Source organism: Athene noctua, chromosome 2 (assembly GCF_965140245.1).
Source record: "Athene noctua chromosome 2, bAthNoc1.hap1.1, whole genome shotgun sequence".
Classification (NCBI taxonomy): domain Eukaryota; kingdom Metazoa; phylum Chordata; class Aves; order Strigiformes; family Strigidae; genus Athene; species Athene noctua.
This window is the reverse complement of record NC_134038.1, coordinates 151,555,576-151,578,218: the sequence shown is the minus strand read 5'-3', so window position 1 is coordinate 151,578,218 and position 22,643 is coordinate 151,555,576. Positions and strand designations below refer to the sequence as shown.

The 22,643-nt window shown below is 42.9% G+C and overlaps 1 protein-coding gene across 1 annotated transcript in view; it reads left to right on the top strand.

The window, feature by feature from the left end:
* Window positions 1–270: 270 nt before the first annotated feature.
* TMC2 (transmembrane channel like 2) overlaps window positions 271–22,643 on the top strand; it is a 34,001-nt gene continuing 11,628 nt past the window's right edge. The window contains exons 1-14 of the mRNA XM_074898131.1: window positions 271–522; window positions 836–883; window positions 2,743–3,073; window positions 3,789–3,938; window positions 6,065–6,155; window positions 7,078–7,159; window positions 7,456–7,562; window positions 9,257–9,355; window positions 13,573–13,715; window positions 15,202–15,349; window positions 15,802–15,990; window positions 17,446–17,625; window positions 18,450–18,602; window positions 19,933–20,061. Of these exons, the coding sequence (XP_074754232.1) occupies window positions 477–522; window positions 836–883; window positions 2,743–3,073; window positions 3,789–3,938; window positions 6,065–6,155; window positions 7,078–7,159; window positions 7,456–7,562; window positions 9,257–9,355; window positions 13,573–13,715; window positions 15,202–15,349; window positions 15,802–15,990; window positions 17,446–17,625; window positions 18,450–18,602; window positions 19,933–20,061 (1,896 nt within the window). The 5' untranslated portion in view covers window positions 271–476. The remainder of the gene's footprint in view (window positions 523–835; window positions 884–2,742; window positions 3,074–3,788; window positions 3,939–6,064; window positions 6,156–7,077; window positions 7,160–7,455; window positions 7,563–9,256; window positions 9,356–13,572; window positions 13,716–15,201; window positions 15,350–15,801; window positions 15,991–17,445; window positions 17,626–18,449; window positions 18,603–19,932; window positions 20,062–22,643) is intronic.

The window sequence follows — 22,643 nt, the reverse complement described above, 5'->3', positions numbered from 1 at the left end:
AATGACTAACAGGGTTACACAGATTGACGCAGGTCAGTAAAGAATATGGCATTAAGAAAATTGATCCTTTCAAAGCCTCCAGCCACATGCTTATGTCAGAACCAGACGTGACTTGTGTCTGTGTTTCATATGATACCACCAAGTATCCACCAAAGGGCTTTCCTTCATGTTTAAATAATGAAATGCAATGTAATGCCGACAGGTGCTTTTTTCACAGGGAGAAGGGAGCAGAAGGGAAAGCATTTGGGTGGGCTGAGGCAGAGCCTAGGTCTTCCTTGCCTCTCCCACCCCTCCCTGCCCTCCCCTGCACACATGGCTCACGAGCAAGAGGTCACCAATGGCTGGACATGCCCATCTGTCTGCAATGCCATGGAGACAAGCACATGGGCACTGGAAGAGAGAGTAATCCGTATATGAGTGGGGTGTTCTGCGCGGAATAACAGCTACAGTGTCTGTGCAAAAGACGGGAGGCTGTCATGGGGAAGAAAAAGAAATGTGCCTTACAGGTCATCATGGAAGATGGTTGGTATCACTATGAGATCATTTCAGTTTGGACGTTGCCAAATACTTGACAAAACGTCTCGGGACTTTCCAGGCACACCATTTTGCATCTCTCAAATATCATGCAATTTCGATGTGCTCATGTAGGAAACTTTTGCCGATCTGCCAAACTAAAGTAAATATTAAGAGCATCACTGTAGGAAAAGAATATAATGTATAATCAATAAGGGATATTCTGCCAAGTCCAGCTGGTCCTGAAGGGCTAGCTGTGTAAAGCATCGTGTGTATAAATCCCAGCAACAAACGCAATTAATCTTTGTTCTTTGTTTTGCAGTCGGAATAGAGATTGATGGACAAGTCGAAAGTGATGCAGAGAGTGAAGGTAATGTAGAGATTAAAAAATTTGGTCTTGTTTGAAATACAAGAAGTGATACCTTTTCTTTTTCTCTCCTGCTTGTTGCTTGCTCAACAACATGAACTGTTTCATGAGCTATTTGTAAGCTCGCAGATTTTTCCCTTGAGGCTTGACTTATAATAGTGATATGTAAACCCCCGTTCTTAAGCAGTCTGTCCCCTTTCATCCACGCTTCTAGAGTGGCAGGCAGTTGGAGCCCATGTCCTTTGGCAGTTTTCCCTAGTAAACCAGGCATTCCGGTAAAACACAACTGTCTGCAGGGCTAAGACTGCTTTGCACCACACCACGGTCCTGCTTGCCCTCCCTGCAATGCTTGTTTAGACCATAACACACTGGTATCTTAATTAATCATGGCCATGAGAAGATAAAAATGAAAATGGATTGAAGACAGACTGATGGTTGCAAGGAAAATCAGGAAGAGGCAGTAACAGGATTAAAAACATCTTTAATCTTCTATGTATAGTAAATAAAGAGAAATAGTTTAGTGGTAGGATTATAACACTAAATAAAAAAAGATAGTTAAGAGGTAAAATCGTAACTGCACTGGACAGGTGATACAAATGTAGACGCTCCTGCAAAACTGGTTCACAACCGTGACTGTGCAATCCATAAAATATGAGAAAGTAATAAACAAATGATTAAGATTATTTTTTTTATTTACATCATAGCCACCTTTTCCATACAGGCAACCAAGGCAATAAGATAAAAGTAACAAATGAATGCTCCACATTTAACCTAATATTTGATAGGTTGAAAATTAAAACCATGAGATTCGGATGCCCCAAATGAACATTTTCCCAAAGAGGGTAGGTGGTCCTTCGACCTAGATCACTAACTGAAATTCAGCTGAGATAGACCATTACATAGTAACTGAAACCGATCTAATGGATCCTGCAAAAGTAGTTGAAAGCTCCTTCTCATTCCCAGTGACAAATGTTACAACCACCACCTACTAATTTTTAACCACTAGCAAGCAAATACTATTTTCATCAAAAATGCAAATACTCAAATTCTCTTTCCTTCTATTTTTCTCGCCTTTTAGACAGCTCATTTTTCACTCTGGATCCCATTCCAGCACAACCTCGCTCTTCCATTACAATTTCTCCAACTCTGGGGAAAAAAAAATCAATGCCAAAATGATAAATCTTTTGTTTGTTGTTTGAACACTTTATTTTCATCAGCCAGAAATTTTGGAATCCTTCAAACTGGAAGTATTTCTTACTTCTGGACAAAAGAGGTTTTTAGCTTGCAATGCCAATAAGAATGAAATTTGCATCAGAGACTATCCGGGTTTTTTCTTCTCTGGATAGAGACCTTCCTATATAAAAGAAAACTCAGAGAAACAAAACCATGTGCTGTCTAAGCTGTACCTTTTCTCTCTATAAACAGAAGACCTCCATCTCAGCCTTAAAAAAGTAAACATCTTTCAAGGACATTGCATCAACAAGGAAACTACATACCTTATAACCAACTACAATTTCTGTTTCCATTGCTCTGGTGTATTTACAGATTGGGAAGATATCTGTCTGTGCTCTCTGATGGATGGATTTTTTAATTTGTAACTAATTCCCTGTTTTCTTATGGTCACATATAAGTCACTGATGTGCTCAAATGAGCCATACTATCTTAAATGGGAGTTGCGTAACCGAAGAATTGGATGTGGCTCTTGGATGGGGCATAATGCAAAACCCACCAAGGTCAATGGGCATCTGCTCATTGACTTGGCTAGGGTTTGCATCAGGCATCCTGGCTGCCCACACTTTTCTGATGAATCCTTATTTTGCCAGCATGGATTTCCCACGGTACTTGTTTTTTATCCCTTGCAGAAGAAGTAAAGGACAAGACACCTAAGAAACATCCCCGTAGGAAAACTGACAGAGCAAGCAGACTTGAAAGGAAAAAGCAAGAGAAAGACAAAGAAGAAGATGAGAGCAAAGAGGAAGACAGTTGTAGCCAACAAAACAGAGCTTCTAGGAAAAAAAACCACCAACAAAAAAACAGTGATGGAAAAAAAGCAGGAGAGGAAGGAAGCCGACAGAGAGAGAGAGGCAAAAAGGCTCCTACCAAAGATCAAAAGGAGTCAGAAAACAAAGAAAAGAAAACAAACAAGAAAGAAAAGGAGGGCGACGACAAACAGAAGACAGACAGGAAAAACAGGTAATTAAACAATCCCTGAGTAAGGTGCATCGTGTCAGACCAGCAGCGGTATCCACGTGCCAGTGGCACAGGGGTCAGAATTGTGAAACTAATAGACTGCAAGCAGGTTACTGCTCTCCCAAAAGAGATACAGCAGTGGAAAACAGTAGTGTAAAACTGCTTCCAAAGTCTTCTATCGTTATCATCGCTCAGCCAGGATCAGATCTATGCATGTAGTGGAGTCCTAGTGCCTACAGTTGGAGGTAGAACAGCACTCAAACTAGGTACCTTGAGCAACTTAGATCTGGGCACATTTTTTGGTTAGTCTATGGAAACATTCAGGTTAAAATAGATCTCTCATGTTCTCAAGTCTGTTCTCAATCTTGTTTGTCCCAACCCTCTGCTTCCCTCGTGATCTTCCATTTCCTTCTGAAGATGTGAAAAACATTTCTCCAGAGACAGCTGTAGCCCTCAGCAATGCCTCTATAGCTGAAGTGTGGTTCAAAGCACAACGTCAGGCGAGTTATGGGGAGGTGCAATTGCCTCTTCGTTATCCTGGCTGGAAGCAGCCTTGCCCCAAGAGCGTCACACCGAGCCAGGGAACACTGAGGCACTGTGCCCACATCAGAGTGGGATCCTGGGGGGCCAGCAGCACTGTGCCCACACCAAGCAAGACCTTCCCTCTAAGTCCTGCAAGTTTTTCTGTTTTGTACGCTTTAATGTGTGTCTCTCCTAGTACTACTTCTTCTTCCAACTCATCCGACGAGGAGTCGTTGTCAGAGGAAGAGCTTGCGATGCTGATGGAGCAGGTGGAGCAAAAGAAAAAACTGATTTCCACGATGAGAAACAAGCCCTGGAGGATGATGAAGAAGCTCTCAGTGCTCAGGTACCTATCACACCGGGAACCCCCACCCCTGGGATCCTTGCTGACTGTCCAATGCACTTTGCCTTTCTTAGAAATTACATATTTGCTGCTGCTACTGTAACACCCCAGTCTCAGAAAAAGCAACCAGCAGAGCCTGGCCAGCCTGTCTGAGTTTAAATGATCAGAGTTAAAATGTGGAATTTGATTTTCAGCCTCTGTAACCAAAGAACGGACAAGGTGCAAATCTGTTCAACTGATACCCATGGCCAGGTCATTCTACCCTTGTATTTAAAACCAAATGACACACTACTGTCAGACTACTTGTTAAAGCAAACTCAGTGCCATGTCCATTGTCAGACAGAAATCAGAGCAGCGAAGTGCCATGTTACTTCACACTCCTGAGATGGGACTGGTCAGGAAAAATGCTGTATTGTTTCAAGAGGTTTATGGAATGAAGGGAATATTGCCACCCAGCCTACACTGAATGTGGGAACAACTCAGGAAGCTGCAGAGACCCCTTGGTGCAAGAGGCAGTGGGGCAGGGCAAACCAGGGAAACCAAAACCCACAGGTCAACAGGCAGTGGCTCATAACAAACCATTCCTGCATCGAGGCAATGATTCAAATCAAGGCTCTATTGATTAAAAATCCCCTGAAACCCATTTCTACCAGAAGAGCTTTCAAAATAGTGTTGCAAGGCATGCACAGCCCCATGGGGAGTGGTGATGTTCCTGCTCCATATTTACCAAGAGGCTACTCAGAGCTTCAGTGACCAGGCTGTGAAGGCTGGCAGTCACCATGTGTGTCTGATTCTCTCTTTCACACCCTGAAGGCCAAGACCTGCTCTATCTTTCATTAAAATGAGGAGCCTTGAACAGTGCCAATTATTTCTAAAAATCTGGGTAAAGATCTATACAGGGAAACTGTATTAAAGCAGCTTTTCTATCTCACAGGCATGCTACAAGACTGAGCTCATTACAAATATAATCTTATGACCCTAAAAGTCCAAAGTTCTGCAAGAAAAAAAAAAAGCAAAGCAGTATTATTTCTGACATATTTTCCCTTTGGTGTAGGATCCTGGCTAAAATTCTCCTAGCATCATGTTTGATAATGTACCTCCATCCTTGCACCTTATCCCTGAACCATGGCAACCATTACCACCTGCTAATGAACCTAAACAGAATTGTTGCATTGCTTTTGCAGGGGTCTCCAGAGCCATACATTCATTAGTTATTCCAGCTGCACAAACTCAGCCCTGACACAAGAAGTGATTAGCCCCATTACACAGATGAGGAATGTGAAACACAAAGAGAGCGAAAAAAAAATGTTCAAGACTTAGAAATCTCACTTTAGGTTTGCAAATAAAGTCACAGGTGGTTATCCCGAGGCTATGTGCTGAACTAGCCAACTATTTCTACCAAGTATAAATCTGTCTTTCCCATAGGTTTAGGATTACAAAGGACCTCCCAACTCCTGAAATTTAACCTCTTCTCATGAGGTATTAGCAACATCAATATATGATACAATTTCATTCACAAACTCAGCATATTCTAAAAGCATCTACCTAGGTTCTGTTCTCTGTATTTCCCTTAGAAATCCTATTCTAAAACTAATTTCAATTTGCAGCTTGATTTTATTCCTAACTAGCATACACTGATTTCTCTGATGCTGAGATTATCCTGTTGGGCCAACTGCACATCTTTGATATTTATCCAGGGAGGTGTTCATGGAGGGAAATTGTGTCATCTTGCTTGGAGTTTGTTTCACAGAATGATGTTATTTTCTTCTTGACCAATGCACAAGGAGAGAGAAGTTATAGCAGGCATGCCAGGGTGGTAGCGAGAGGAACAGGTGGGGTTTTGGTCTACACTTAGGGAGAAGTGTTGAACAAAATTTGGGACACATCTCTGCATGAACATGAGTGCTTTGAGGACCTGCCAGCTAGCTGTGGGTGTGTGCGAGCTCTACATGGCACAGCAACACCACCAGCAGATAGCATCCAGAAAGCCACAGGCAGTGCATGGTGTGGAGAGAGACCATACCCCCACCTTTGCACGAGTGTGGCTGCTTTCCCACTGTGCAGGCAGAGGTGAAAAGCTAAAGACCCCTTTGCTGTTTCAATAACCTGCTTATTTATTTTCCAATTAGGGAGGCACAAGCTTTTGTAGAAAAGTTTGAAGGAGCTCTGGGAAAAGGGAAGGGCAAAAAGTTGTACGCGTATAAGATGATGATGGCAAAGGTAAGTGCTGCAATGATGTCAGGAAAAAGCTTGGATACCTGGTTTTGCATTCAGCACATTTTTGGTAGAGCTTATTAACTTGTATTTGGCAAAAGAGACACCAGGAAATCAGAATAAATCTTCCTGCTCACATTAAAAAAAATACTAGCCAGCTTCAAATCTATGACTATTACAGAAAGAACAGGAGAAAATTTCCCCCCACCTGAATCTCATTGCAACCTTCCCTGAAGCAAGGGAGTCTTTGCAGGAGCAGGGAAAACCACAGCTTTCTGGCTGCAATCTCCAAAACCTTGATCTGTGAGACAAGGTACCCTAAAGGGGAGAGAGGCCATGACAAACTCTTGCACTGCCCTGTAGACTCCTGTAAAATTTCATCTTCCCTGGTAGTGAGAAGATAGCAGGGAGAATGATGACACTGTTTTAAAACTGAAGTTGGTAGCCAAATTGCGTGTTGTCATGGAGATTACACTGAGAAGTCAAAAACGGAGCCAGACCTGAGATGATGAAACCAACAGAAGTTTAGCCACTGATCTGATGAGAAAGTATTCAAAAGCTCAGTATTTTATCAAATTAATTTCTGTTTTAAATAGTGTTGGTTCTGCATCATTTCTTTCAATCCAGACCTAGGTCTGAATTTGCCACCCCTATATTATATGGTAAACTCATAGCACAACTTAGCTTTCCAAAAGCTTAGGAAGGTTAAAACTCAGATACTGAATGTTAACACTTGGCGGTGGGGGGCTTTTGGATTGAAGGTAGTGTCTGAAATAGTCCTAAAGATCAGACTCAGATCAGAGTTTTTGCTTTGGACTTCACACCCACTTCTAGTAATTTTACCAAACCCTGACATCAGAAAGCCCTGCAGACAAACAAGCTTCCCACTTCTCACCTCTCTGCTCACTGAAATGTTGTCTTGTTTCAGAAATGGGTGAAATTTAAGAGAGACTTTGACAATTTTAAAACCCAGTGCATACCCTGGGAGATGAAGATAAAAGAAGTGGAGAGTAAGTGAGAGTTGCTGTGCGGTGGCAGTGACACATTTTGTAAGACAGCTTTGCCTTCATCCAAACAATCCTCCAGCTCCCTGGTCCCCAGTCTCCTCTCGCCCTGGGCACTGATGCCAAAGGAGGAGCACATACCCCAGGCAGATCTGGACTTTGCTATCTCCACCGGTGGTGGGGACTGTCAGGAGGGTCTTGGGCAACGTGCTGGGGAGACATGAGGGTAAAGGGGTCCAGGTCATGCTGAGGACAGTTTAACCCTCCTACACTCCTAACCATGAAGTGTCTTCTGGTTTAAGGTCACTTTGGCTCCTCAGTCGCTTCCTACTTCATATTTCTGCGGTGGATGTACGGAGTAAATCTTGTCCTTTTTGGGTTAATATTTGGACTGGTTATAATTCCAGAGGTAAGTGATTAATTCTTCTTTCAGTAATATCTTGCCCATTGCTTTACATGAGTATGAGATTGATAGCACAAGCAAGTGTCTTGCAACAGGAAGTGCTTTAGAAAAATTAAATATATAAGGATTATTATTTACAAAGACCAATTTACGAGGCCGTTACCGACACAGGATTAAAAGTCAGACTGAAATCAGGAGTCCTAAAATGCTATTAAAGATCCTGCCTATCCAGCAGCTAAACCAGGAGCTCAAAAACCTAATCTAAGGCTAGTTTTACATTTTGACTAAAGTGAAAAACATGACCTATGACGCCTAGGTACAAGCTCAGGTCCGTCAGAGCCATAAGAAATGGGCTGTGCTCTAAAAGTGATTAAGAACATCCCCCTTTTGGGCCCTCCAAGGGTCATGGCTTTGGGTGGCAGGCACAAAATTGCTCTGCAGGAGGAGCCCTCGAGGGAAGGAACAATTTCCCAGCACTCTGCCAACTAACATTTGTTTGGGAAATATCCCTACTCTTAATTCAGATGATTCACAAGGAAGAGTTTTATTTTTAGTTTTTCTATTTCTCACTGTTCTTGGGGAAGGAAAAGGATCTCATAGCCAACTATATATGATTGTTTATTGAAGAATTTTTTAATGTAGCCATTACAGCTCCAGCTAAATTAGTCAGTGCAGTCTTTAAAGGCTGTGCAATCTGCAGACAGTGGCATCTGTTCTCTTTAATGCAGATTTTTATGGAGCAAAAATGCAGCACAGAGTCTCTCCTGAGGACAGTGCTTTTGTTCTCCTTAATGTGGTTGCTCACACTATTGAAAGTAAAAGCTGTTTCCTCCCAAGATGAAGAGACATAACCATTAGCACTGAACAGTATAAATGTATTTTGTAAGGAGCTATGCATATGGTAGAAGACTGAACAGCTTTCATCTTTAAAGTATGCATACTGTTACTCATTGACTACTGAGCTGTTACGATATAGAGAGTAGCTGGGCAATAAACATTTAATCATAAACTATTTTGAAATTAATTAGATAGCCCTTAAAAATAAGTGATATGCTAGGACCTTTCTAGGCTATTAATGCTAATGAGATATTTTCGTATATGCACCAGTCAGAGTCTGGCTGTAAATACCTTATTAACTCTCCATAGCCCTTGACATTCTCTGGACTTTTATAGCTACTGGACTTGCTGCAAGACCTGCTTTCCATGGTGCCATGAGGAGAGGCTGTGCCATGAAAACTGTTCTTTACCTGATTTTGTCATATGTTTTTTGCCCAAACCTAACTGCCCTTCACCTCACCTTGAGATCTTTTTTCAATTCAAGAATTTAATTCAAAATACACTGCAAGCTCAACCCAGTGCTCCTGACTTCTCTCAAAGGAGGAATCCTGCATAAATAGATAAAGCTAATCCCCTTATTGCATTAGACCCATGAAGTTCAAGCAAAGAACTTCTTGCTAAACTAAAGGCATTTAAACTAGAGCTGTGCATTGAGAGATACAATTCCTTGGCAAAATATTTCCTGTACAATGGATGTTACCAGTGAAAGGGATGTTATTTGGGTGAAATTAATTCTAAATATTTTAAACTGCTGCTCTGGTATCAAGAAATAAAATATATATGAAAATCAAAAAAATGGAAAACCAACCAAACTGTTCAGTGTGTTATGCCATACATGCATCACTGTTATTAATGTTCACCAGATCCTGATGGGAATGCCATATGGGAGCATGCCGAGGAAAACTGTACCCCGGGCTGAACAAGCAACAGCTATGGATTTTTCAGTTCTTTGGGATTTTGAGGTAAGCACAGGAGTGTTAATCATAAGAGATCAGTTGAATACCTCCTAAAACCCTTCAGAAGTTAGCAGCACTACAGGGATGAATTTATTCCAAGATAAACCAGCAATGCATCTGTTTCTTCCAGGAGATGAAGACACCTGCTGCCACAAAATCTCTGTGGATCTCCAGAGATTTCTGGCCAGAACAGCATGTGCACATGCAGGCACCTGCATATGAATATGAACCACTTCCATTTACAAATGTGCTGGCTGGCGTATGTCACGTGTGTGTGTGTATACACACAAAAACACACAGACATATATTTCTTGGGTTTGCAGGAACAAAGCAGATGCACTTTTATTCTAAAGGGAACATATCACATCCCAACACAGTTGGCTGACGCCACACGGAATGTGTCTGTCTGAGGTCAAAATAAAATCCACGAAAGCCAGTGAAGTTTTTGGTTCCCCACCGAAAGAAGTTAAAGCAGATTTAGGAATCCCATGTCCTTTTATCTACACAGTGTTTTTATTCATGAAACACAAGAAGCCAAAGTTAGGTTTTTCAATGAGCATTAGTAGAAGCAGGTGACTACATACACTGCCAGTGATGAGCTTGGCGCAGCTCACTTAAACCACACTTACAGAGCTGCCTCGTGAACTCAGGCAAAAAAAAAAAAAAGATCCTTTTTTGAAGGAGAAAACACCCAATGAATACATTTCTGCTGTATTTTAAATCTACATAAAACAATCCATAGAAATTTATATCATCATCTCACATTCACAATGTAGAATTTTATTCTGACAAAACAAAAAAATATGGTGTGCACAAGAGCCATTTTACTTTCAAATAGAAAGGCAACCAGCATGCAGGTGAAATATGAGAGCGGCTCCAAGGCAGCCAGAAGGAGAGAAGCCATGGACCCCCTTTGTGGGCAGGGAGCAACTTGCCATACCACTCAATTTGCTTGTAGCCTTGGGAAGGGAATAGTTCCTCATGTCCCTGCATCCCTATTCCCCTGAAATATTTATATGAGACTGAAGCTGGGAACAAAGTTTAGGAGTTGTACCCAAAGGGAAAGCCCAAGTTTCCAGCCACCCACAAGCACTTGGCTGAAAGCCCAACTCTCACACACACACACCCAGTTACTCTTTGCCTTTGCAGATTTAGGACAAAGGGATTAAGTATTTTTAGAGGATAGCCCAAAAGAGGAAAGATATGTGCAGAGGGTGAAGAGATTCTGCTATGGCAAATACCTTGGGATCTGACTTTCAAAGCTGCTACTTCTGGAAATATTTTTTAGATGCTTGTTCACGCTGGCCTGTATATTCCAAGCATGGGACCCAGTCCTTCTGTAATAAACCCCATCACTATTTTCTTAGCTAAAAAACCACAACTACTGTAATGTAAACCAGATTATTTAAATTAACTTATTAATAAGTCCAAATACTGGCGGGTCCAGGAATCTGGGAGGCCCAAACCTTCATTGGGCCCCTCACTACAAAAAAGATATTGAATTACTTGAGTGTGTCCAGAGAAGGGCAACGGAGCTGGTGCAGGGTCTGGAGCACAGGTCGTACGGGGAGCGGCTGAGGGAACTGGGGGTGTTTAGTCTGGAGAAGAGGAGGCTGAGGGGACACCTCATCGCCCTCTACAGCTCCCTGAAAGGAGGGTGCAGAGAGGTGGGGATGAGTCTCTTGAACCAATAATAATGACAGGACAAGAGAGAATGGCCTCAAGTTGCACCAGGAAAGGTTTAGACTAGATGACAGGAAGTATTTCTTTGCAGAACAGTTTGTTAGGCATTAGAATGGGCTGCCCAGGGAGGTGGTGGAAATCCCATCCATGGAGGTGTTTAAGAGTTGGGTCAACATAGTGCTGAGGGATCTGGTGGAGGTGAGAACGGTCAGTGTAAGGTTAATGGTTGGACTGGATGATCTTCAAGGCCCTTTCCAGCCTGGATGATTCTGCAATTCATTCACCACTCATTTTCTGCTGAAGATCAGCAGATATTTTAGCTCATGCTCTCCCAGCACTTTCACCTACTTGCCACAATCTGAAATTCAGAGGTGAATTAGTGACAATTGTGAATAGCATTGCACTGAATGAAAAGCTCATTTGAATAGAACACTGTAAAAATACAAGAAGCTGCATTTAAACTCATTCATCCAGGAAAAAAATCCAACATGCCAAAACAAACAGAAAAAAGCCCTGCAGGAGTGTTGCTGAGCTGCAACTGCCGATTTTGCCTGGGAGACCATAAACTATACACATATGAGTAAGGAAGTTGCTCTTGGATGAGGCTGTACTGTTGCGTGAAAAGCTGGCTACCATGACCTGCCAGTCTCCTGCTTGTGGCTTGGTACATACCTCTACATCCCCCTGCTATCATCAAGGCCTTGATCCTCTGAATCCCTCTGCCATAAAGGTCCCCATCTGGAACCTACTCCCTTGCTGCTTAACACCAGGGAGCAATCACGCAGGCTTGAGAAACAGTCTCCAGCTGTGGGACAACAATGCACACCTATATCCTCTGCAACCACGTGTCAAATTAAGCCACTCACAGAGGCCTGCCCTTTGAAAATTAATAGGTGCTTATTCCAGCATGTTTCACAGGAGAGGTGCAATGGGGAAACCTATTTCAGAGCAGGAATAAAATGAAGAGTCAATAATGTGATCCTGAAAAATACATTTCAAGAGAGGAGCCAGGGAAATGGAGGTCACATCATGGATTGCTAGAGAGGTAGAAAGGAATAAATCTCACTTGGACACCCGACACCATGTCTCACAAATGGAGTTTAAAGAACATACTGGATGATGTGAGCAGAGAAACTCATTTTTCAGTCCCCGTCATTTGATGAATCAAAAAGTTAAAGGTTTGGGATTACAACCTGAGAAAAAAACATCACTAGCACCTTCTAGGAACATTATATTTTACGAGGCTTTTTTCATTACATCTCCCCAGCACATGTTATACACAACACACTACAAGCCGCAAGCAGCCGTGCTGTGCCAGCTGTAGGCTTGCTGCATTTCCCCAAGTGGCTCAGCAGTACTGGCAGAAACATGTGCAGAGTTGTCCTATACCTATGACATGGCTCTTAGTGCAGAGCAAACACGCAGCTAGGGATACCAAAGGCACCCAGGGAAACCAAAGCTTTAGATCAGGAATGAAACACCTAGCGCTCTGGGGGAGCTTCAGCTAATTGATTAAATGAAGGTGGTCAAATACTGGAAGAGACACCCAGAAAGGCTGTGAGATCTCCATCCTTGGAGATTTTCAAAACTCAGCCGGATGTGGCCCTGTGCCACAGCACTTAATTTTGAAATTTGCTCTGCTTTGAGCAGAGGGCTGTACTAGATGACCTCCAGAGATCCCCTCCCACGTAAATTATTCAATGTCTCTAAACATGACCATTAAATAGCCTCTGATAGGAGCTTCAAGTCATGTCTCAGTTTTGGTCTTTCTGAAGGCTTGATCAGAGCTATCATGGACAGACTGGTTAACTACACTTAACTTATGAGCCAAAAGATAATAGGCAAAAAATGGAGTACAAAATGCAATAATACATATCAACTTGGATGAGAAATGACAGAAAAATAGGAAAAGATTGCTAACGCAGATTGAGATCTGCACATTCACTGAATGCCCAACAGTTTGTACAGCAAAAAATTGATCTACTTGAGGCAACATGGTTGATATTGTGTCTGAGCTCTGCTTTCCACAGGAAAGTAATGCTTTGATTTTAGTTTTTAGTTATATTTGCTCTGCAGGTGGTAGCCAGTAAAAGGAACTAAATCTGCAGGGTACTGAGAATCATCTGCCTCCTAGCTGAAAGGAAAAGTTTCATATCATGGTGGGAAAACCCTTTTCTACAGCATTTCTGCACAATCTGAGTGCTTGATACTGCCTTAGAAAAGCAGGTGGGCTACAGTCACAAGGAGCAATAAGGAGGTTTTGCTAGGAGGGATGAAACAGCAATGGATAAAAACTACATTTTAGTTTTGAGCCAGTATCCTCTGACATTCTCCCTCACTTCTTCCCTCTTTTAGGAGGCTAAGCTCTTAGGACAACGGCTCTCAGAGGTAATAGGACAACAAACAGTTGAGACTGAGACACTAAAAATATTTCCAAGTTGATTTTCCTTGTTTTATATCTTTGGTTTTCACCAGAAACCTCTTTTCTGCAGAAGAAAAGCCACAACTTACACAAATGTTTGCTTTTGCTTTTCCTCCAGGGCTACATCAAATACTCAGCCCTCTTTTACGGCTACTACAACAACCAGCGGACAATTGGCTGGTTAAAATACAGGCTACCAATGGCATATTTCATGGTTGGGATCAGCGTATTTGGCTACAGCCTGATGGTTGTTATAAGATCGTAAGTACGTCTGGAGTTGCCCTCTCTGCAAAAGCTGTCCAGATGTGTCTCACAGCTGAGTTCCCCTCCATGGGCATGGCTCACAGCTCAATCCAGCCTTGGCCAGACAGCTGGGAGAGCTTGGGGTGAAGGGGACTGTGTGCCTGCTGTGTCCATGCACTCAGCATCCACCACCCCTGGCTCTGGGTGTACCTGGCCAGTCCCCTGCCTCAGCCATGTGCTCACAAGCATTATTTTGAAATCTCGCACCTCCTTCTCCAGTCCTCTTCTTCCTCCCCTCTGGATCACTTCAACCCTTCCTCCAACATTACTACAGGGCTATCAAACAGGTGAATTTTTTACATGAAGGAGGATTTTACTTACAGTAAATTTCAAAGGCTCCTTTTCCCATCCTTTCATAGCAAAAAACACATTCCTGAAAACCAACGTGAGTTACACAGATGGCGTGAGGGGTACAGAAAAGAGACAGAAGCTACCAGACTACCTTTGATGCATATCCAAACCTATCAGTAGAGTTTTAAAGCAGGGCCGCAATCTCCATGACCCTGGTGCACTGTCCCCAAACACCAGTGAGGCTCCCCCCTCTGAGGGCACTGAGGACACAGCTGAGGCACTTCTGGCTGCTGAGACAGTCTCTGCAAAGCCAAAAATGAAAAAATAAACCCCCCTGTCTCTGCCTGGAGGGCACACCATACAAAGGTTTTCCTTCCTTTGCAAGAAAGAATAAGCCCATAGATTTGGATCACTGCTGGAACAGGCCCCATTGCTGTGCAACAGAAAGAGCATCTTGAGTCTTTGTCTGGAGTGGGACATGGGGATTTGCTGTACATTTGCCATGAAATTGCAGCTTCTGTTGTCTCGTCTTCCTTGAGGGACTGGTACTAGGAACTCTAGTGGGGGTTACAGAAGGATTTCAGAGATCAAATAATAGAGAGAAAACAGCAGAAGCCATATCTCCTCCTATGCTGATTAACAAGAATAATCCTTTTCCTCTCCCTGCATGACTTGCTGCAAGCTCTTTGGCTCCAGCATTGTGCAGCTACTGAAGTCTCACTAAAACTTTGTGTTGCAGTGGTTGTATTGGACAGCACCAGTGGTTTTTGACTAAATTTAACTACCTAAATGTAGTATACTGTACCCTAGGACCCAGAAGTACTGTAAACAGACTTTCTTCATGCACTAATTGGTGGAAGCAATCCTTAACCTGCTTTAATTACCTGTGCTAGGTTTTTTTTTTCTACATTACTGCTTTAAATACAAAACCTGCATAGCCTTGAAGACCCCATTTAACAGTTCAGCCCTCTTTAAATCTGAAGTCCAATGGCATGCGTTACACACTTGCACCCAAACCCCGAGAACTGTCACCCTGCTCCTTCCTTACCCACCAGCAATCCCAAGCCACCAGCGCTGCTTTACAAAGCTGAAGGAAACGTGGTGGCTCTGTCAAATGCTGCCTGACCTTGTCACTGCACGTGTCCCTACACAGGATGGCACGCAATGCCAATGAAAGTACAGCAGACGGGGACGATGAGAACTTCATTTTCAGCTGGAAAATGTTCACCAGCTGGGACTACCTCATTGGCAACCCAGAGACAGCAGACAACAAGTTTGCATCCATCACCACCAGCTTCAAGGTAACCCTAACCAGCATTTCTCTGTCTGCTTCTGGGGATGGCCCCAGCCACTACCTTGGCAGAGGTTTAAGGGGAAATCTGGGTGCTTGTACAACATCTCTCTGTACAACCAGGGTATGGCACTGAACCACGGCAGCTCCAGCTCCCATGCCCAGGGTCACCATAATGCCCTTTTTAGGATTTGAAAAAAAAAAAAAATTGTTTTACTTCTGCACACAATTCCCCCACAGCATTCCTTTGGGACATGGCAGGTTGTTTGCTACTCGATGTCTTTCGGTCAAACTGGGATGCCTGTATGAAAATTAGTTTGAATTTAACACAAACAACAACATTCAATATAGGCAGAAGAGCATGGGATTGCATTTTATAAGGTGGAAAAACATCTGATGTTGCCTTAGGCTGAGTGCTGCAAGATACTTTCTCCCCTTCTGTGAGCACCCCTGTTTTTTCAGGAGTCTATTGTGGACGAGCAAGAAAGCAACAAGGATGAGAACATCCACCTGAGGAGATTCCTGAGGGTTTTGGCCAATGTCCTCATCATATGCTGCTTGTGCGGGAGTGGCTACCTCATTTATTTTGTGGTGAAACGCTCCCAGACGTTTTCCAAAATGCAAAATGTGGGGTGGTATGAAAGAAATGAGGTAAGGGAACTGTGCTTCCGGTTTTCTGCTGTGAAAATTTGCCTTGGACATCAGCATAATCATTGCCACAGCTTGAGGGCAGCACCCAGGGTAGAGGGACTCCCTACTAGGGTCTAGAAGTCCCCTTCAGTACCTTTTTACTTCTTTTAGCCATGAAGCACATCAGTCTCACTGAGAGTTTCCAGCGCAAATTAACAACTCTATGGAGAGGGGAAAATACTCTTAAAACAAATCACAATAAAAGTCAATGGGTCTTCAACACTTGCAACACTATTTTCTAAAGAATCTGCCTCAAGTTGCATATTAATGCTTACAAATTGTGTTGTAATAGAAAGCTCTCAGTGTTAGAAACGTAAAGCTAAACACAGATCTTTATCATCCATCTTGAATCAAGATTTTAGAATGGTCATCAAAATTTTTTGGTTTGATTTTGGAATGAAAAGTTCAAATCTTGAAGCTCTTGACACACACAAAATCTTTCAACCTATAGAAAAGTTTAATTTCAATGTATACTACATTTATATATCAAAGCCAAATTAAATTCAAAGTCATACATTTTCATAATTCCCTCAGAAAATATTAGCAAGACTGCACTTTCTCACAAAATGCTTTGATTTATTTCAGTGAGCTTTTCCCAAAGAAAAAAATCCTATTTAAAAAAGTTTAATGTCTGAGACCTTTCTGGTGATAACTTGAGATCTGCATATATACATTTCTGGGCACTGTCCCCTCTTCTGGAATTAAAAGTACTAAAAGAGAGACCTGTGAATCAGTGCCCACCAGCAGCTGTACAGACACAGTCCTCTGCAGGCCAACGGGCACTGTAGGTCTGTAAAAAAAGACACAGCCTGCAAGTCATGCCGGAACTAACACTGACTGACCAATGACCTCATTGACCACAGTATAATTTAGCATCTTGCACCACACAGAGGAACAAAAATATCACTAGAACACATTTTCTTGTGCTGCAAAACTGAGTCCTTAATGTGCTTCCATTCAAATCTGTAATTGCCCATTGCAAAAGCAAAGGTGCTGAACATGGAAAATAAACATTAGCATTGACTAATTATCTTTATGCACACAAGCCAAGTCTTGCACTTCCTCTGAAACTAAAATAAGAACCTCAGAGCCGATGCAAGCAGTAATACGAGGGACTTGGGGAACCTAAATATTCATGAGTCTGGACTGACAGGGAATGAATTCTTCAGAGCTCATTCCTTTGAGATAACAGCAAAAGTGCTCCTGCAAGAGCAAGTCGTGCAACCCAGCCCTGAAGTCTGACACTGTTCTGCCTGCACACCAAGCAAAGCTAGAAGCTAAGCTCACTTTGGTTCCATCCCCTTTATAAATCCTCCAGAAATCTCCAACCAGTTGCTGGCAGCCCCTGCTCTGCTGAAAGTAAGATAGTCGCTGCTGTTACTATTAGTGGTAAATCTCGTTTTCCTCATGTGGCAGGTTGAAATTGTGATGTCCTTGCTGGGCATGTTTTGCCCTCCACTGTTTGAAACCATTGCTGCGCTAGAAAATTACCATCCCCGCATTGGGCTGAAATGGCAGCTGGGGCGCATCTTTGCTCTCTTCCTTGGGAACCTCTACACGTTTTTGTTGGCCCTGATGGATGACGTCAACGAAAAAGTAAGAGCTGAGAATCCATTTTTACTAGCACTTTTCAAAGCCAGGAGTGAGCACAGCCCATCCCCATGGCCAGTAGGGATGATAACCCCCTTTGCAGTAGATGCTTCCCCCATCCCCAATCCTCTCGAGCATCCACTGCAGCACCCGAGGGAGACTCATCAACCAGAGGGGTTTCCAAAGTCTCCAACTTCTCTCTACAGCCCTGAAAAGAGAGTAGCTATTGTCTCCTATAATCATGTCATGTCAAGGCAATTTGAAATTTTTTTCCCCCATCTGACACTGTTTGCAATTTCTATTAACACAGACTCCAAGGATATAGTTTATAATCCTCTTCCCCTGCACTCCCCTCTTTAACATTATCCTGGTAGCATGTTGCAGGCAGATAACTGCAGGAAAGGATAAACGCCTAACTGATCCACAGAAAAAATGGCTGTTTTAAGCTGAGAATTGGAGGAATTGGTGTAGTTTGCTCTGCCCTGAAAAATTATGAAAAAAGTGAGGAAGGACAACTGGATAGAGGCTCCCTCTGCACACGGGAGGAGGTCTGGCTCCTCTACATGTGGGGAGCAAGCTGCTAGCTCCCCAGAATTCACAGTGCCCTTTTCTGCTTTTGATCTGGAAGAGCTGCTGCTCCCCTGCTCCTGGCAAGAGAGAAGGAGTTTTCATGCTATTGCAGCACTGCAACTCTGTTGTAAGCAGATGCTTATATGGAGGGTGGTAACTGGTAGGGAGGAGGGGGAATGCAATGCCTTGGGTCTCTCCAAACACAACCTCCCATATTTCCTAAAGTTTTTGGCTGGTGGGGGTGGGTCTCTTCACTGCAGCTGGCTGAAGAGGATGTGGTGAAGAACATCACGGACTGGACACTGCTTAGTCACCACAACTCATCTGTGGGGAATGGCAGCACCGCCACCCCACCTCCTCTTGATCCCGCAGACGTGCCCAGGGGACCCTGCTGGGAGACAACTGTTGGCATTGTAAGAGATCTGTTACGTAGTAAGTTTCTGGGCTGGTTTGGGGTGGGGTCTTGTCATTGTTGATGCTTTTAACATTTTTGGGCTTGAAGTCTTCCTCACAAATGACATCTCCTTTCCTGACTAACATAGCAGCACCCAGACAGCAGAAGTCCTTGGCTATGGTTCTCAAGCCATGGTGGTGAAATCCCCACCTGGAACGTGCCCAAAGGCACGTACAGCACTACTGCACTTGCAGTGAAGAGGATGAAAGGTAGTTTGCAACTATGCCTGCATCATGTTTTTAGTCAGATCGTGACTGCGCCTGTGAAGCAAACATGTCTTGTCTACTCACTGCTGCAATTCAGTTCACATTGTAGAGTAGCTTTGGAGTGCCAGTGAACCCCAACCACAGGACATGCCCCAAGGGAAGTTCTGACACATCCCAACTCTAATGCATTGTGAGGTCATGGGACAAGAACAAAATTAGGCAAAATGACCCTCCTGAAAGGCATGCAGGGTGGCCTTCAAGTCCTCAGAGCTTCACCTTACAAACCCACCTAGCAACCTTTACCTTGCACCAAGAAGTTCTGCAGCCAGACTATGTATGCTTTAAAAAGCAGTTATTTGATGGCCGATACAGATAGCTAGGATTTACCAAGCTACAAGGCTATGCATTACTGTGTATGCCCAATGGGTCTTCACTAGCCAAGTGGTTTTCAGTTAAGTGGGGAAATACCAGCCACCGCCACTCCTTGGAAGATGCTGATCCTTAGTGCAGCTGAGCTGTCATCCTCCAGATGCTTGTTTTTCCCCCTCAGACTTTTAAACCTTTTCTTGTGTTTTTCTTTCTGAATTCTTGGGACACCAACTATCTCCATCCTACAAGTCTGTCTTCTGCCTGCAATTTTACCCTTCTTGTGTTGCACATCTCCCTTTTCTACACTTACGTCTCTTCTTTATAACTGAGCAATTTCCTCAGGAGTCCACGTGAAGGTTATGAAGCTGAGCCATAGCAGAACTACAAACAGTCAAAATTACCCTCAGTGTATGTGTGCTTTACACCAGCATTACTTCAGTATTACCATTCTGCTTCTGTTTTATGTGCTGCCGGCATACATACAGTCAGTAACACTAGCATCAACTATCAGGGATATAGGCTGTAACGGAGCTCGTGGTTCCCAAGCACAGAGGTAAAGCTTAGGCACTGTTGAGTGTTTGAAAACAGGCAGGGAGTTTGCTCATGGCATGTTTTTCTGGAGGTTATTGTTGTAAAGACAAATTGCTTAAACACTCTTGAATGCGCTACTGAAATTATAGGAGCTAAGAATTTTTTCCTTGTTTTAAATTGCAGGAGATTGTAAGGCTCACTGTGTCCGATATCCTGGTGACCTACATAACCATCCTGGTGGGAGATTTCATCCGAGCTTGCTTCGTCAGATTTATGAATTACTGTTGGTGCTGGGACCTAGAGGCTGGATTTGTAAGTCAGTGTCTTATAGCTGAGAAGACAGAACTAATTTAGGGTCATTTGGTCAAATGTTACAAACAGATTGGGTTTGAATGCTTTCAGTGGTCTTCCAGACTTGTCTGATAATTTAATTGGCATAGGTAGTCTATGCATTAATTCTCTGGATCAATCAGTTCCATCCCAGAAAGAACCTTACAAAAAAAGCAGGTCTCTTCCCCACCCTCAGGACTTTAAAACATGAAGTTGAGATTAAAAAAAAAAAGTTAAATCTGATGTCCATTCAGTTATTATAAACTCAGACCTTTGGGCCATTCTACACCTCTTTTCAAAGCCCCAGACCTTTCTGTTCATTGCCCACCCCACATCCAGTAGCATGTTTTACTCACAGAACCATCTTCTGATTGATGCTGGAAGCTGGTGTTACTTCTGTTGCAGTGGAGCAAAGAGCATTTCCTTCCCGTCCCATGTATGTGTAACACATGGACTCTTTGGTATTCATAAAGGCTACATTACCAAAGCAGCCAGCACTGGAGCTACGCAAATACAGAAGAAAATTATGGAGGGGAAAAAAAAAAAAAAAGTCCATTGTCACACATAAGAAGTGACAAAAGCAGATGGATTCAGCGATGGAGCTACCTTGCAAGATTAGAATTATAGCAGTGCACCAGCTGCCTAGCTGTCATACCAAGAGGTTTTCAGGAAAGGCTGCCGAAGAACAAAGAAGAGGGCTTTGCAGGTGTATATTGGAGCCCGGTCAAGCATGGGCTGTTGGGGCACAACAGGCATTTTGTTGCTTGTGGAGCACTTTGTATTTCTTCTGGGGAAGACAGAGGATGTCTCCAGAGTGGCTGAGGGATTTTAGAGCTCAGAGAACCCCCTGGCAACCAAGCAGCGCAAAATTGTTCCCATTGTGTGGGCTCACAGATCACGGTCTTGTTGAAGCTTCTGGTTTACTCCTCCTGGCCATGTCCTCCTCTTCATTTTGTTAACTGCCTTTGATTTTATTTTTTTTAGACGTTTTTCTCAAAACAACCTTTAGAAATACTATACAGGGTTTTCTTCATTCTCAAGATTTCCACTGTACAAATAGCTGGAAATATCTTCTGTCCTGCAGGCAGTCCTTGATGTATAAAAAACCCCAAACATTTCCTGGACATCCATCCTCCAGCTTTCAGTGAAATTAGGAAGAGCTGCTTTAGGGCTTATTCTGCACTTCCCTTTCTCCTTTCCCCTGGTATTCGGCATCAGCCCAGGCAGGCTACAAGGCAATTTTGCACTGAGAAACAAACGCCATTCAGCATCTGTCTGGGGATGACCAGACTGAAATGCTCCAGCAGGTCAGCTTTTGCAAAAGAGCAGTCCAACCCAGGGAGCTCAGAAGAGCAAAGTTAATTATTAGGACTAAGTAGTAGTGTTTATTTGTAGCCCATAACATGGGCAGCACTAGAGGGTTGGCATTCTCCTATATGACAAAGGCAAAACTCTCCTTTTGTGCCAAGCAGCTCCTACGGTAGTTATAAAGAAGAAAGCACTGTGACCTTCCCTCCTCTTTTTCTCCAGCATCTTTGGGAGATTCATGTATTCTTCCTGGTGCTGTGTGTATTACTCCACTGGTGCTCAAGTAGGGGTTGGTTTGGTTTTTTTTCCCTGGCCCAGGAATGAACAAAAGAGTGAAAAAGGATTTGGTAATAGCCATCTAACCCAACACACCCATGGGCACCGGCACAATTGTATATGTGTTTTTCTAATGTATGTAGTGATTAAGTCTCTTGTTTAACTAGCCTTCTCACACAGAAGTACTCAAGGCAGAGGACAGCAGACACTGAAAGCTGTCTCTATTTTCAGGGGGGAAAAAAGAAGCCAATATTAACCTCTAGCTAAAGATTTGAAGTAGAAATTAACCAGAATCAAAAAAACACAAAGAAAACAATATTTACACCCATCCTTTCCCAAAGCTGTGAGCAATCAGCTAGGCTCCTATCTAGTTTTCATCACAACAGACAAATATCTTAAACCTCAACTTTATGAATTGCTGACAGTGTTAAGTACATGCAAACTGCGTGAAAAACAGACATACTGCATGTAACATTTCAAACATATAAGGGCATCACCCATCATTTCTTAGAACTGTGTTTTCCTCATTTTGATTAAAAAACACCTTTTTTTCAAGAAACTTAAAAGAAAAACTTTAGACACAGTTTAACCTGCCAAAAGTCATTTGAGTTGTGTGCACGAAGGCAGGTATATGTAGAAGAAAGAAGCTTCATCATAGACAAATCAAGCAGAATAATAATTTATAAAACAACAAATACTGTCAATAGATTAGACCAGCCTGTTCTGAATTTACAACCATTAGCACCCACATCAGACAGGTTGCTCCATATAAAGCTGTATTTTAACTACTGGCTAGCACAGAGCAAAATGCCACCAGATATCCATCAGGTCATATATTCCTTCATATTTCTCTCCCTTTGCTTCTCTTCTTCAGCAGCCTACTGCTGCCAGACCTGGGGATGTGGATGCATCTCTGGTGTAGCATTCCTCCTCCAGCTCATCATTGTCACCATTTAAACATGCAATATTTTACCAGGGTG